This window comes from Amblyomma maculatum, chromosome 1 (assembly GCF_055883805.1).
Source record: "Amblyomma maculatum isolate TAMU_Amacu chromosome 1, ASM5588380v1, whole genome shotgun sequence".
Taxonomy (NCBI): domain Eukaryota; kingdom Metazoa; phylum Arthropoda; class Arachnida; order Ixodida; family Ixodidae; genus Amblyomma; species Amblyomma maculatum.
The window spans coordinates 338,482,128-338,498,664 of record NC_139344.1 but is presented as its reverse complement, the minus strand read 5'-3'; the positions used below and the strand labels follow the sequence as shown (position 1 = coordinate 338,498,664).

Sequence of the window (16,537 nt, the reverse complement as noted above, 5' to 3'; positions counted from 1 at the left end):
ACTGCGTAAAGTGACTGTTTCCGAATGCCCCACAAAACAGAGAAAACATGTATTAGTCCTTGTCAAAACTTCCGAGGATGTTGTCTTTTAAAGACTTGGCTTGAAAGTACAAAAATGATTAATTGACATAATTGGTTGGATGAGAAACTTTTATTGAGGAACAGAAAGCTATATCGCTTTGGAATAAGATTCGCCTCTGACCAGAAGGGCATTCGAAAACGAAAGTGCTAATTTATAGAATACTGCGCTTGCAAAAAGGTTGGCCCTCGTCACAGTGCTGCACATGATCTGAAGCCCATTCGGACAACCCCGGTAACGAAGCGGCCCGTTCTGCTGCTCGAGCATACCGAGTAACAGATACCGAGGACCTAGGCAGCGCCAGAGATCGGCTGATCACGTACAACGACATTACTTCACTACCCTCCCCCACACCCCTCCCTAACTAAACCACAACAAATAACATGGAGACACCTTCAAGCTCGCACCTTTCCTTCCCCAGCACTGCTGGCCCTCTTCTCCCCCTCTACTCATCAATCCGAATGTTCCCTTTGCTAGGCCCCGAGAGCTACATTCGAAAATATGTTCAGGTGACTAGAGTTTCAACCACCGGCCGAATGGGGCCATAGGGACAACGAGGCTTGGGACATCGCGGTCTCTAGCTCAGAACCGGCTTCACAAAGCAAACTGGTCGACTGGGCTGAAGCGGTCGCCGTCAGGCACGGCCTGTCGGCCACCACCCGTGATCAGGAGCCGGCCCAGCCCTTGTAACAAGTATTTCGCGGCTCTACAAAATAAAGTTTTTCACCACCACCACCACCACCACCACAAAACGATACCAATGATCATACACTTTCGTGGAGGTGGACTTCAAAATTATCCCTTAATTAATGCCACCCAAGACATCGCCTTCCACAGATCCCTAATCCCGTTTTTGGACGATCCTTATGCAGAGAGGAGCTATGTTTTTCTTGTGACAACTCCTCGGGTGCCACGTTGAATAAGTGACAGATGTTTGACCCCGCCCGTGCACTTGTCACGACCCTCCTGTTCTGCCACCGGAAAGCGGTTGCCTTGATTTCGAAAGTTCCTCGCGCAACCGCCACGGCACTTACCCTGATGTATGGGAGCACGGGGGCATGATTGAATCTTTTCCCCCCTTTTTTACGCTCTCATCATCACCGGCTCCGTCGTGTCTCCTGCCGCTCTCCGGCGTAGCAATCCTTCCGCACGCGCCTCGCGATGGCGACTAAGCGGCGACGCACGAGAAAGTAAACAAGCAGCAAACAAACACGGCCAAACCGACCGAGCGAGCGAGCTAGCCCGTGAGATGTCATTCCTCAACGGCAGAGAAAGGGAGAAGCCCGAGAGTAGGTCATGACTTCTCGCGGGGCCAGGAAGGAACTCCCCGACTTCCACCCCCAACGCCACCATCACCTTCGCGCCAGAGACGACCCGGGTCATCAAGAACGCGCAGCCCCCCCCCCCCCCCCCCCCCCCCTCCGTTCTTTCCTTCTCCTTTCACTTTCCTCGCTACAGTGCTGCAAAGAAGAAGAGAGGGGGAAGAGGGAAGGCCAGGGGCGCCCCCGTTAGTTGCCGAGAGCGCTGCTGCCAGGTGACTTGTTTCTTTTGGTTTTTAATTCTCTAACGGTCCGACTCCTCCCGATGGTGTGCCCCGCGTCAGGAGTGGCCATCGCCGCAAGACGGACAGGCCAAGACCAAAAGCGGGAAAGAGAGAAAGGGGAAGGTGCAGAGGAAAGAGGTGCGAGGTCACGTGGTGGTGGCCCCTCCGCGTAAGGACCGTGCACGAGCGCGGGGCTTTGTATAAAAGCGGCCCATCAGCGAGGCTCTGACATCGCCACCTCAGTGTCCGCAAGTCGTGTGACTACAGCCAACCCCGCGCCCACCGCAGTGTGTTAACCGCCACCCATTCTTTTACACGGAAGGCTATCAGCATCCCAGTCCCGTCATCATGAACAGCGTAAGTATGCGGGATCCGCGCTGTGTAGGAATGCCAGCTGTAGGAATGCCGCCACGAGGAACCATGCATGGATTTTATCATATTAATACGATGTGGTGGATTTCGTGTCCTCCGAGAAGAGCTCAGCCGTTATAGAACTTGCACGGTGCTTTTAATGGGTTAAGCTTTCATATTATTTAAAGCACCCCACAATTATAGAGCAAGGGGGCTCAAGTATTCGATGATAGAAATATACAAGTTGATCAAACTTATGACTCAACGCTAGGAAGGGGGTGGATGCACTGCTTGAAATTTAAATTAGGTTCCGTCAGGGTAAAAAAAAAAGAGATGCAGTAAGCCCAGCGTCAATTTACACGTAAAACGAAAGTATTTATTCCTCCAGGGTACGCAGGATCTCGACTCAAAAGGAACTAACCAGTTTATTCGTTAGAAGCCTTACTTCGCTGTGGCCGAATATAGACAAGCACAGCTTTACGTTAGAGGGACAAGTCCTTCGTTGTAGCCGCACCTTTTTAAGCGGCATGCCACGTTCGCCTTGTATCCCACGAAGTCTCAGCAGGAATTGCGGTGCCCATGTGGATGCATACGCGGTATTTCTTAAAATAGGCTAGCAAGAATTTAAGTGGTTGGAATTTCAGGCAATATATTTCCTCTCCGTAGAAAATGTTCCTCAAGGCCCCGAGAAAAAAAAAAAAAGAAAGGCGCCTGTCTAGGACACAAGCAAAATTATAAATGTCATTCTGGGTAATTAAGCGCATCCGATCAGACGCACGAGAATTATGTAACTACGTAGAAAAATGGAAATTGGCGTAGTAAGGGAGACGTTCAAATCGCGTACCTGGACAGTTCTGGAACACGCGTTGTGGCAGCATCTGCGGTATTGTTTACAGGGCCAATGAGACTCCCTTAGTGACCTGCGTCAATCTCCTTAGTGGTGTACATCACTGGTCGCTTATAAATATCGATACTGAAAAAATTATCACCAGCAATGAGTAGTCGCAAGCTTATTTCCTTCACAACAGTGCCTGTCACCACATTGTAATAGTCCTCCGTGTTCATTTTTCTTTTTCTTTCAAAGGTCTTAGTGTGAAGGGGGGAGCATAATAATGCAGTCATCTGCATAGCTCAGCTATATAACTCAAGGTTTGGAGATAACATCCAGTTAGGCACCTTTTGTAAAATCTTCACTGAAGCAATTAAAATGCGACGAGAAAGTCTTTAAATCTTTCAGTCCCCTAAATATTTGAGAATACCAACCGGGAGACTGCAGCTGGATATCAGAGCCCTTAAAGGAAAGCGAAAATGAACGGAGCCAGTGATCCATGTCGAAGAATGTGTCACAGACGAATAGATTCCAGCGATGAAGGGTGCTCCTCGCGAGTGCGTATAGTAGGCGCGTTCACACGGCTTTCCGAATGTGCGACCAAGTCAACTTAGAAGCGAGCCTGTAGGAAGCATCGACCTTTCGTTTCGCTCGAGTGAGCAGCGCTCCTAGGCTGAAGACATTCTGAACGGGCACGATACTTTTTTCCCTCTTCTTCGTGGATGCGCATTTGACGCCAATAGCTGCATTTTGTTTTTATATAAAAGGCAAAGGAAAATATCAGCCCAGCTTTCGTCTTGAGCAGCATCAAGCATTAAGGACATTTTCATGGTGATGATGAGGCTTAGTTAATCCGTTTGCAGCAGGAGAACATTTTCGACATCCCGTCGTCATAGTTTAATATCCGCAATTCCTCGTTTGTTATAACCACTAGACTGAATTGCAATGATAAAATGGGGTATAAGATGAATAGTTCAGCAGCTTTTGCGCCGTGAAAAAAAAAAAATATATATATATATATTTGAGGGGGGGGGGGGGGGGTACTTAAAGGCTTAAGTAGTTATTGCTATCACTGCACTCCATCAGAGAGCCTTGTATGCGGGAGAGAATATTTTTTAGCGTCAATTCCTACTTACCCCTCCCCCACTCCCTCCTCCCCGCTTTAAGTGGACGGCAGGACACGAATCCCCCCCCCCTGTGTTAACCTCGGGTCTTTTCAAGGACCCAAGCCAAGATAGATAACCCCAGTGTGCTCAATGCGTACGTACAGTACGCGAAAACGTTGTCTACTTAATTTGCAACCGTAGTCCTTCATCTCGGAATTTAAGATTTTAAAATCTGCCCTGAGGCAATAAATAACTTCATGTCAGCACGCACGCTACACAGTCTGGCTAGCGCGCTTTCTCCCTGGACAATCAGGCCTTAGCAATACGTGCAATGGAGGCACTCTTAAAGCTTCTGAGAAACACAATATTAATTCTCTGTATGAAAACAATGTGTGTGTAGTTTGCTGCGAGGTGTTTATCAGTAGATTGCTATCATGCTCCCCTGGAGTAGTTAGTCCGGCATTGCACCAGGCTACCACATCCATTATTCATTTATCTTCTGCTATCTATCCCTGTTCCCGCTTGCAGTTCAGCGTCCTGGTCCTGCTGGCCGTCTCATGCACGGCTGTGCGTGCCGGCGTGGTGGCTGGCCCGGCCTATGCCTACGCAGCGCCCGTGGTTCATGGCTACGCGGTAGCCCCCGTGGCCACCTCGTATGCCACCAAGACGGTACACTCGGTGGCACCAGTGCTGGCAGCCGCTCCGGCCAAGGTGGTTGCACCGGCCTACTTCGCCGCACCCGCCGTCAAGGTGAGGGAGCAGCTTCTCCGGGGCAAATTCCGGAAGAAGGGCTTGCGCGATCGAGCGTCTTCACGTTCGCAAGGAAATTAAGGACTTGTTACTTCAATACGCGTTTAAATCTGCACAGAGGATATTTTTGACCTTGCAAGCGACTCCGATTTTGAATACATTGCGAGAATGTTGTTTGTAAGTTCCGGTTTCATGGTAATAGCTCCTATCGTGGTATTACCTGGAATCATAAGAACTGGATAGTTGCTGCCAGTCAAGCATACTGTTTATTTGTTCCGCGGAGCTGTGATCGGTTACCAAGAAATACAAGCATATGGGCTGCAGCCACGGTTAGCGGAGAAATCGCGAGGGTGTGCAGGGGAGGGTTGCAGCGACTGCCCCTCTGCATGTGAACCTACGCGTATATGTACTCGGAGCGAAACGCTTATTCGAGCCAGTGCCTATATTCCAACTTCGATGCGCCAAGGGATTTGTTCCTCGAAGCACTCACAGTATTAATTACTGCGATATTAGCAATATTGACAGTTATTTCATATAAACTGCAGAAGTCCGTAAAAATATGCAGCTGTCGATCCTGTTACTAGATTTGATGTTCTTGAGAGCATGGCAGGCTGCTCCCGTGTGATACCGGTCTCTGTTTCTATAATTATAACGGTGTACAGGGTTTAAAAATGTACTCTTTCAAGGTTTGCCAAGAGATTGCGTGATGACAGTACTAACGCTTCCGCTCCAAAATGACACTTAGGCAATTCGTTTGCGCGCTAGACCAGCCTTAACATATGTACTGTGGTATCAGTTTGCTGTTCTGGTTTGTTTCTCACCAGCAGATTGCAACAGGTCTGTGTAACGTTTTCCTTCTTGCGCAGGTTGCCGCTCCTCTGGCATACGCTGCTCCCGTGGCTTACGCTCCTGCTGTGAAGGCCGTGGCCGCCCCTCTCGCTCTCGGCTATGGCTACGGCCATGGCTATGGTCACGGCTACGGTCACGGCTACGGTTACGGCCTTGCACCGTACGGCGCTGTTGCTTACGCAGCCCCCGCCGCTAAGATCGTCGGACCGGCCTACGCCGCGGGTCCTTACTACGGTGGATACAAGCACTATTGTAAGCACCTGCGCACACCGTAGTTTGGGTCACAAGGGCGTGTAAAACCAAGGTCGCTAGAGGCTGTGGCCGTCGTTTTCCATCACCTGCTTTCCTATACTGCGCATTACTTTTCCAGCGTCCAGCGGTCGCATTCGGCACAGCAAAGCACATTGTCGTGCTTCGCACCGTTTTAGGAAGACAGAAAAAAAAAAAAAAAAACGCTCTTGAAGCCCTGAGTAGTTCGTATAGGTGCTACAAAACCTATCTGACGAAAATATCAGAGAAAAGCAAGCCAACACTTTTCGGTATGTTTTTGGTACGCCGGGGTTTCGTGGATACATACTGCTATGATGACGGTAGGTGTAAAGTCTTCTTGTACGCTGTCATCACAAACATCTCAGTCAGCAGTATTCTGAGACGATCTTCAATTTCAGAATTGAGCTTCTATCCTGAAGACAATAATTAATAAGTTGGCTGATTAGTCATTACTAACATTGCAGAACAAAAAAACAAAACAAATATACTGCAGGCTAGACCACGGGCCTCTCAACAGCCCTTAGTCAGTTTCATTAGGTTATTGGATACTTCGTCTTTTTTTAAAAGTATGGTTACCGTTAGCTGGGACGTAGGCCTGGTATTTTGCTACCATTAGACATTTTTGCGGCGGTCTATCTATGGACACAGAGATTCTATCCTTATATAGAAGAATACAGCGCAGTAGTGAGAGGGACAAGAAAGTGGGATGCAAACATGAAGCTGACTAAGGTTAATCAGCGCCTGTGTTTGCGCCGCTCTTGTCCCTGTCACGGCTGAGCTGTATTCTTCTGCATCATAAACCAACAAGCCAACCACTGCGCATTAAGCACCTTCTATCCTTCTTTAGATATGAAATACTTTTATGTTACATTAGACACCATTGCCTCGTATTTCGCTCTGTATGCCATAGACGCCTGTACACATCTGATGAACGGCTGGATATGCTGCCAACATTGAGGGTATACTAGAAAGCAATGACCGAGTCATTTATGCACAAGTGCTAGTTCCGTGCCAATCTTTTGCAGCCAATCATCAGCGAATAACTGTTTCTATTGCTCGTCACTTTTTTTCATTGCAGAATTTAAGGCGGAAGCGCAGAGAACGGGAGGAGGAGTTCCACTCGCCAGGTGAAAGGAAGAGTGAGCGATGGCGTCGACTGAGAGTTGGGAAAAAAAAAGAAAAGATAAAAAACAAAATACTCACTCAAAACTGTGAGAGGTTGTGTGTAAATGTTGTATAGAAAAAAAAAATATACTGTTGCGTGCGAATAAAATGTGACCTGTGTGTACACAACTCGTGTAACGAACTCGTTTTTGTAAAAGTATCTTAATTATTGCTGGCTGTGTATACAGGCACACGAGTCACGGTCTGTCAATCAGGCTAGTCTCTTTTAAAAAGCGAAGAAGTGCCTTGTAGGCTTTTAGCGCAGATGACTTTTGTGGCCATGGTCCCAAGATCTTCCCTTCCTCTAAAGGGTGAGCGTCCAGACGATCCTGTGCAGTACGCAGCGAATTTCCCCTTCCCCAGTGCAGGATAGCCAACCGGAATTCATTCTTTCTGGTTAACATCCCTGCCTTCCGCCCTCCGTTTCTCCTCCTCCTAGGACACGAGTCGTTATACGACCATTTTGGAAGTCTATAGATCTGGTAATAGGATGCTAACGAAAGGGCTAGGTTACCATCAGTCTGGGGCTGGGACAGGTTGGCCACTGCCGCTTAACTGCGGCGGGGGCCAGCCTGCCATAGAATTTTCATCTGTTGTAGGCCGTTATTGCACCTACCACCGTTTCGGTGGTGGACGACGGCTGTTGTTGCGGCGCGCGTCTTTCTCTCCCTCTTTTTTTTCTTTCTTCTCTATTTTCTCTTCTGTCCTCCCGAGGCAGCTGAGGTGGCTCAGCTATAGAGCCAGTAGCAGGCCTGCGCATTTTCTTTTCTTTCTTCCTACAGCCACAACAACATCAACGATGACGTTACCGTAAGCTGTCTCTTCATGCCGACTATAAGTGTAACTGCGCTTTGCATCCTCATGGAGTCCGACATCAGTGCACATCGAGCCGTCAGATAACGACTGTTTTAAAGTTGCATAATTGAGGCTAAATAAATCAATGGTAAGCTCTGTAACAGCAAACGTGCTTGAACAGTACAGTAATTATATAGCAACACAAGGTTTTACATAAAGTAAAATCACATGGAAGATCCGCACTGCACTTTAAAAATGGAGCAGGGTGGGAAAACGAGCTGGTTGCTCCATATCAGAACTTCAAGGTGTGCGAAATATCACTTGTCGTTCTTTAGGGGCCATTATAATCAATTTTACCTTTGCAGGTGGGTTGATTTCGCAAAAAAAAATATTATTTTAGAACGGCCACGCCTGCGAACTATGCGCTTGCGTGTACAAAGCAGATATATTATCGTTTGCATTTCTTTATTATTTTATTTAGAGCTGGAGAGGTCACTTTCATTTAGACGCAGCTCTGACGCCTTGAACTCCTTCGATGTATATATAGAGTTAGCAAACAACGCTGAATTATGCCCAGATTTCACATACTGGCGCGTTATTTGCACACGAGTTCTTCGCTGCAGATACGACCCCAACACTGTCCCTTGCCCTTCTCATGTTCACACAGAAAAGAAAGAAAAAAAAAGTCATCTTCCATGAAGGCTCAAGTCGCATCATGAGAGTGAAGGCGTCTGCCCATTTTGAACACGGACATTTGCTGCGCAAAGAATGGTTACGGAGTGTCCCGAGACCATATTGTGGGGGGGGGTCATACAAACGAATGTTTTAGCTCGCACGATCGCTAGGAATGATTGTATTTGAGGCTTCTATTTTTTGTTGGGGGTCGTAAGGATGGAGTTTAGGTTTGATCAAAAGCTTAAATAAAAAAAAATAACGTAGTCGGGCGCTTTTGTTTCCCTCCTAAGTCTTCTTGTAATCATCGTGGCTACATCGGTGCCCGGCTGTGCATTTCAAGAAATTCCTGCGGGCAGGAAGCTGAGAGACTTGACAGAAGTGCGTTTGTCGAGAAAATGTCGGGTTTAATGTCCTTTTGCTTTTAACATTATCACGGTTTCCCAGCAGCACCCAGGCACCAGTGTTCGCACACTGCTGCGTCCCAATGTCGATGTGAGGTGATGCTCATTATTGCATTCGCTGTCCGTGGTCAATAAATAATTGCCGTAAACAGTCCTCTTCACGCTCCTTTCTGAAAAGAAAACAAATAAAAAGCATGCAAAAAAAGAAGGTATTACTTCTATTACGGAGGCAATGGCGTTTCATTATGGACTCTGATTTGGCATTAACGTCACTGACAATTTTGCGGCATCCCATAAGGGAGGCCACAAAATTGTCAGCGGCGGTTTTGGTTTTGGTACACATTACGCTCCACTTAAGTGAAACTTATAGAGGTTATTCACGTGACGTCATTGCAGCTTTGCTGGCAACCATGGTACGCACAACGCAACATCGGAGAGGGGGAAAGAGAGAGAGAGAGAGAGAGAGAGAGAGAGAGAGAGAGAGAGAGAGAGAGAGAGAGAGAGAGAGAGAGAGAGAGAGAGAGAGAGAGAGAAGGCATGTGGTGAATCATGACACGGCGTCGGTGAAATCCGAGCTCTGGCATGGACGGCGTTGCAAACGGCTTCTCAAGTGTCCGACAAATGAATGGCGCGCAGCAGGGAGGACGCCGGTAGACCTGCGCCGAGTTTCGAACCGCCCAACGTTATGGAGTCTCCACAATACAGGGTTGCCACAACTGCCGCCTGCTAAACCTGATAATGAATAGGGTCTAAACGCATTAGGTTGACGAAACAACTGCCCCAATTCACAAAGAAGCTTATGAAGGCTGCTAATAAAGAGCAGCTTGTTTTCATTCTAGACGTCAGTTAAATGTTTTCGCGTAAACGCTCGAAAGCTTATCTCATACGCCTCTGCACCGGAGGGAAATTATACGTAATGTCTAGATCAGATCCAGACACTGGGAACATCATGCTCGTTGATCCGCCACAACAATGCGTATAATATTTGAGTGTTGACTGCGGTTTACTCTTTATTGTGTTCTCAATGTATATTATTTTGCTATAAACACGTCGGCTAATTCTGTAAAACGAGGAGGTGTGTGACTACATCGAAAGTTCGTTGCTCACATTCTCCTGAAAGCGCTTTTTGCTTCGAGAGATAACGCAATGCCTCCGTCTTAGAAAAAACTGCCACTCATATAGCCGTAAGACCTCTTTCAGTCGCCCTTCCCTTCCTTCTCTGTACTCTCGTCTCTCAAAGAAGAAAAGCAAATGAATGATAGTTTCTGAGGAATTCTTGTATGTTCATTTTTCGACGAATAATTTTGCATAATGGTGATGGTGAGCTTACTACAAGGAAGCTGCGACTGGGCAGGTTACTTTATATACAGATATGATTCTTTCTATAATGTTTCCAGCTTCTATTTCGCTTGCAACTGAACACTTCCAACATCTCTTATTGAGTTCCTAATCCGGCATAAGTATTATAAGCCGATATATGAGCGGTAATGCTGTCTTCGGAAGCTGGACTGGGTGTTTGGGATAAACATTTCCTTTCTACCTCTCATTTCACCTTACCTTCCCTCTTCTTTCTATTATCTCAGTGTTCACTGACCCCTACATTAACCGAAAACGCTCCAGGCCGCCTACAGCGGTGCTTTACAAGGAGGGCGAGTTGTTCAAAGCATTTTGTTCTGCTCTCCACAGTACTGCCCCGAAACGCTTTCCCTTCCAAAACTCACGGCAAAGCCTTGCTGCATCAGTGGTAGGTCCTCAGGCCACCCCCGAAGGAGTAGGCAGCAGGCCTCTGCGCGACGGCAGCTTGTCCACCGTAGCCGGAGTAGAGACCCGCCGTTGCCCCTCCGTAGCCCTGCAGGGCGCCGAACTGCGTCGCCTGTCCCACCTCCTGGACGACGGTAGTGGCCGCCGCAGGGCCCTGGACCGCCCCCTGAAGTTGGTGCAATGAGCTGAGCGAAGGCAGTGCCTTCGGCTCACGGTACAGAGTACCCTGAGTGCCGGAAGAAAGTTGAGCGGCCGAGTGGAACTGGGCCCTAGCATTAGCGGCTGCGGCGTGTGCGCCGCCCAACGCGTACGCCGAAGGCTGCAATGTCCTGACCTGGGTGCTGGCGTACTGAGTCCCCGCGGAGCGACCAAAGTTGGGAACGCCTGCAGGCATGAGTCCGGCGACTCCTTCCTGGTGCAACACGGGACTGACGATCACGGATGCCCCTCCTGGGGCACCTCCTGGAAAAAGAGCAAGGTAGAAGAGATCAAAGGGGCAGCGTACTGCTATCCACATTGCTTCTGGCATGTCTTGGTGAGAATTCAGTGTTTTCTTGAAGGACCGCTGACATCGATTTTTATGCTAGAACAATGCTGTAGGCTTTATGATGCCATAACACAAAAGTTGCGCTTGCACCTGTACATTTCTCCTGCATCGAAGTGCAGCCACCACCATCCGGATCAAGCCCGCTACCTCCAGCAAACAAGCCGGATGCTAGAGCCGGGAGCCTCTGATCTGGCCTTGGTGCATTGCGCACCAGGTTCTCGGGGTCGCTGCACTCGCGAAGGAAAGGTTAAAGCAGCTCTGAGAATGTGCTGTAGCACCGATCTGTCTTAGCACCGCAGTAGCATCCATGGTCAGCTGCGTTCCACTCGTAACTGATTGGCAGACGTACCGTATCCGGCACCGTATCCGGCACCGTATCCGGCACCGTATCCGGCACCGTATCCCGCACCGAGGACTGATGCCGTGGAGAGGCCAGGTGCCGCAGTCAAGTAACGCGGCTGTTGCTGCGCGTGTCCGAAGATGGCGGCCGCGGGGGCGAACGTCAGCTGAGTGCCACCTGCTCCACCGGCACCGAAGGCGGCGTACTGATTGGCCCCTGCAAGGCCTGCCGACCCGTGCGTGAGGGCCAGAGCCGGGCCGTAGTGGCCCCGTACGGCTGTGTACTGGGCGCGCGCGCTGCCCAGTACGCAGAAGGCTGCCAATAGGACCCACTGGAAGTGAAAAAAGGAAAGAAAAGAGAAACACAGTACTTCATGATAAGGTACGCAGGAAGCTAAATGAAAGAATTAAATCCAGGCGAATGCTCACCCTCGTCCGATTACGTATACTTTGAGGCAAACACCTTTTTTAAAGATCTCTAATTAGACTTGTCGTGCACAAGGCGAAATAAGAGTAAACCCCGCCATATTTTCTTACCGAATCTGCGTACTTCATCCCCTGCATCCTCCTATGTATTTATTTCGTTGAATCCACTTTTTTACCTGCTGCTCACTGCAGCACATGTACCACCCTGCCGGTTTCTTCCTTTTTACTGATTCCAGGACGTCATCAATACAAGTTACAGACGACACTGCCCTCTCTCTGTCTACAGTGGCAGGTTATGTAAGAGAAAATCCGTACTCAGCAGTGGTGAAGGCTCAAAGTTGTTGAACTACTCCCCAGGTAACCGCGCGTGAACAGCCTCAGTTAAGAGCCACACTATAGTGAGACAAATGCGCCATTGATGTGTTGTTGAAAGACGTTTGTAGTATTTAAATGCAACGAAAATGCCGGCAATATCCCGTCTCAGTGGCTAACACTTTTCTTTCAGCGCTACTGACGATCAGGGGTCTCTGATTTTACTGACATTATCGAGGGCTGTATTTATCTGTACAACATTATTTCATCTCCCGCATTCAGATTATTACCGAGGACGCAGACCTTACTGTTCCTCTTGAAGCCTCCTAACCAAGAGGCCTGATTGTGAGAACTTTTTGTCTTCTACCGTTCTTCCAGAAAGGCAAGATCACCTATCAGCAACATACACAATACGAGCAATTCCGCTACATCTACTATTATCGGAGGGAGGAGATATCACTGCTACCGCAAACAGCGGAGAGGGCTCTCACCAGCCCCTGAATATCAAATCAAATCACTTCATTTTCCATCTAACAATAAGGATTGAAGGGTTCTAGAAAACAGGTGACAATGAGTAGTTTTTGGATGGTGTGCGGTGTTTAACGACACAAGGCGGCCTATGAGGGATGCCTCACTCAAAAGCTGCGGATTAATTTCGACCACTTAACGTGCACTGACATCGCACATGGCGCCTTTCTTTCGCCCCCATCGAAAAGAAGCCACCGTGGCCAGACTCGAACCCATGTCCTAGTGATCAGCAGTCGAGCGCCGAAGCCTCTGAGTCAGCGCGGCGGGTTCCTCAATATGTGCTCCTTCGTTTGGAGCAAGGGTGCCGTTCACCTCGGCGAGCCCTTCGAGTAGGCGATCGAGAGGTCTACATGGTGCATCCTTCGCGAGATGAACTTCTTGGGGCGGGCCGGCCATTTCTCCAACTTGCGTAGAAAGATAAGTGCAGCGCCTCGAGTATGTTTCCTCCAAAGGGGGAGCCGAAGGCACGGACGAGCGTGCGGGCGATATATCCTTGAAGACAGGTTACCTTCGTTCCTTACTTTCTCTTTCGTAGGTGTGACTAGGAAGAAGCGCTAAATATATGTTTTCCATCGACAGTGCTGACTTAAATAGTGGTATGTGGCTGCCTGTCTGTATGACGGCGCACACGTTCGAAGGAACTCAATTAGATCGTTTATTGCTGGTCTATTGGTTTATTAAGACATGACTATTAATGATATGTGCCACCTATTCTAGCGTGGTCCACGGTTTCACAGCGCTGTCGGGGAGTAAATAATTAACTGACAATGTTTAAATTGAGTGCATAATTAACGGCGACCTGTGGCATGAAATAAAGATCCATCATGTGGTCCGTCTCAGAAGGACGTTCTTGATATAACCGAGGGGTTGCTATGAGACACAAGCAAGAAATCTTAAGTAGCCATGTTGTACAACGCACCAGTGACACGTTTCTATTTTTTTTTTTACCCGGACGCACTGGCTATTTCTCGCGTGTAGTAAGCCCGAAAGAGTTTGACAGCAAGCGAACGTTAAGCCTTCAGAAGACGGTAATTTACTGTGCGATGTGCACACGTTAAAGACTCCCAGGTGGTAGATATTCGGTTTGGTTTTGGTTTGGTTTGTGGGGTTTAACGTCCCAAAGCAACTCAGGCTATGAGAGACGCCGTAGTGGAGAACTCCGGAAATTTCGACCACCTGGGGTTCTTTAACGTGCACTGACATCGCACAGCACACGGGCGCCTTGCTTTTCGCCTCCATCGAAAAGCTGCCGCCGAGGCCGGGATTCGATCCCGCGTCCTTGGGAACAGTAGTCGAGCGCCGTAACCACTGCGCCACCCCGGCGGGGTAGGTGGTAGATATTCATCGGAAACCCTCCACTACAGCTTCTCTATTCCTTTCCCTTCTTTTGTTTCCACCTTCCATCCCTCCTCACAATAGAGCTCAGTGCTACTCCTCAGTTAAACTAAATCCTCGAAGAGGCGTCCCTGTGCTATGCGATGTCAGCGCACGTTTAAAGATCCCAAGGTGGCCGAAATTACTCCGTAGCCCACCACTACGGCTCCTCTTTCTCTCTTTCCACTTTCACTCCCACCTTCCTCCCTTCCCCTTACGGCGCGGTTGAGGTGTCCACAGAAAACAAGTGAGACAGTTACCGCGCCTCTCCTTTCCTATAAATCAATCAATTTAAACTAAATCCTAGAACCCTGCTTTTCGGCGGCTTTATTTTCAGCCCATACATAGCAGTCAGAGCCCCGCCGCGTTGGTGCAGTGGTAAGACGCCCGACTACTGTGCCAGAGTACCCGAGTTCGACCCCGACCGCCGGCGGCTGGCGTTTCGATGGAGGCGAAACAGAGTGGCGTTCGTGTGCTGTGCGATGTCAGCGCACGTTAAAGATCCCAAGGTGGTCGTAATTACTCCGGAGCCCTCCAATAGAACACCGCTTTTTCTTTCCGCTTTCATTCCCACCTTCCTCACTCCCCTTACGGCGCGCTTCAGGTGTTCACGGAACAAGTGTGACAGATACTGAGCCTTTCCTTTCCCGTGAACCAATTATTATTATTATTATTATTATTATTATTATTATTATTATTATTATTATTATTATTATTATTATTATTATTATTATTATTATTATTATTATTATTATTATTATTATTATTATTATTATTATTATAGCAGTCAGTCTTGTAAGGGGCCTTCATATGGAGAACCCTGACGCAGAAAAGTCACTATAAATGTCTCCACGCGTGTTAGAGCAATTATAGACCAAAGCAACAACCACGTGATGCCCGGGATTCCACAAACATGCCTCACTGACGCAAATAGGAGGCCAACAACTGCGCGCGATCCGACCATTTGCAGCTAAATAAAGCGACGTCGCACTTACGGCGTTCATGTCGATTTCGTGCGTGCGATGGCAGCCAACAGTGAGCAGTGGAGTGTGACCGTCGTCCTTTTTTGCGCGCGCACTGGTGTCGAACTGGGCCGTGTCGCCTTAGTTGTCGCCCATCTTATAGGCGCCGGAAAGGGCCAGAGAGTGCAGAGCGATCCGGAGGACGATACCGGCATACGCGGATTCGATTTCTTCGGCTGCGCTGGTGTCCGTGCGAAGAAGCGTCGTGGAGGGTACACGTAAAGGGGAAGAGACGCGCGTCCGACATTCGGGCCGGCGCGGCCGTTTCGCTATTTCCGGTGGCGCGGTCCAGATCTGCAAGCTCCTGGCGCCGAACCGTACTCGGCCCCAAAGATAAGCAAGCAGGTGTCCTCCTTGCTAACACTGGGTAGTGAAACGGACATCTCACGCTCTCCATACCCCGTACCAGCAGTCGGCTGCGTGGTCGCGATCACCGATGGCATGTAGGCGTCAACGTCGGGACAGCTTTAAGCGTACATGACGTTTATTCACAAAGTGTGTTGGTTTGGTACAAATGTTCTTATGTGTCTTTCTCTGTTGTTCCATAGTATGGTGTGTAGCAAAGTTTCTGTCTGCTCACGCAAAACCTGTTCGAGAGGCTACGCGTTTTTGTCTAGACCCCTCTCCACTTCTTTGGAGAAGACAAAAATAAAAAATAAAACCAGTTAAAGTTAGTCGGATTTTTGTAGCCTTGTGGATGCGCTTGGGTGGATGTCAGTAATTACCCCCTTATTACGAGTTAAAGTTAATCCGTAATTACGAGTAGAACTACGCACTAAATTTTTACATTATTAAGCACTCCTTTCTTATTACCTTCGTGTTTCTATCCTACAGAACAAACTCGGAGGATTTTCAGCTTTCGGCAACGGGTTCATTACGCACTCAACCGGTAGCATTTCATAGCCCGACCACATGCTGGCTCTGATGGCCGCGTAGATCAGTTGGCAAAGCATCAGACTTCACATTGGAAGTTGACCGTCAGATTCTTGGCTTGCTTTCTCTATTGATGGCAAATGTCTGACGGGTCCTGCAACAACAATGTGTTTAAAGAGACACCGGCGTAGTACAGGTATGTAGTAGCCAGAAACTCGAGCCTGCCTCCATAGGCCAATAAGCACGTAGCAGATAATCCTCGATCGTAGCGGCTACGGGGCTTTATGAAGGTCATCGCTCCTTATAAAGACACTGAGAACAATTTGAAGTGAGCCTGACATACTACGGTATTTTAACGAAAGGTAGGTCAATATAACTGAGTACGTAGCGTTATAAACTGCAGAAAATATGTAGAAAACAAAATACCGGAGCGTTCATTGCCGTCTGATTTCACAAGTAAACGGCGTGCGCCAACAATTATCATATCTGAGAGCCCCTGTTAGAGCACCATTTAATTGAAAACGGTGGCTATCAGTCCGCCTAG

At 48.5% G+C, this 16,537-nt stretch overlaps 2 protein-coding genes across 2 annotated transcripts; one reads left to right on the top strand and one right to left on the bottom strand.

The window, feature by feature from the left end:
- Positions 1-1,969: 1,969 nt before the first annotated feature.
- LOC146207545 (uncharacterized) lies at positions 1,970-5,781 on the top strand. Its single transcript, XM_084576949.1, has 3 exons — positions 1,970-1,978; positions 4,436-4,657; positions 5,524-5,781. The coding sequence occupies exons 1-3, from the start codon at positions 1,970-1,972 to the stop codon at positions 5,779-5,781; spliced, it is 489 nt and encodes a 162-aa protein (XP_084433075.1).
- A 4,768-nt stretch (positions 5,782-10,549) lies between these two features.
- Positions 10,550-15,102, bottom strand: LOC146207544 (uncharacterized). The gene is made up of 3 exons (XM_084576939.1): positions 15,094-15,102; positions 11,517-11,790; positions 10,550-11,031 (listed from the first exon to the last, which is right to left on the bottom strand). The coding sequence occupies exons 1-3, from the start codon at positions 15,100-15,102 to the stop codon at positions 10,550-10,552; spliced, it is 765 nt and encodes a 254-aa protein (XP_084433065.1).
- Positions 15,103-16,537: the final 1,435 nt, after the last annotated feature.

Coding starts and splice junctions, on each gene's coding strand:
- LOC146207544 (XM_084576939.1), bottom strand. Junction 11,032..11,516: donor AGTCCTCGGTGCGGGATACG/GTGCCGGATACG, acceptor TTTTTCCAGGAG/GTGCCCCAGGAGGGGCATCC.
- LOC146207545 (XM_084576949.1), top strand. Junction 4,658..5,523: donor TCGCCGCACCCGCCGTCAAG/GTGAGGGAGCAG, acceptor CTTCTTGCGCAG/GTTGCCGCTCCTCTGGCATA.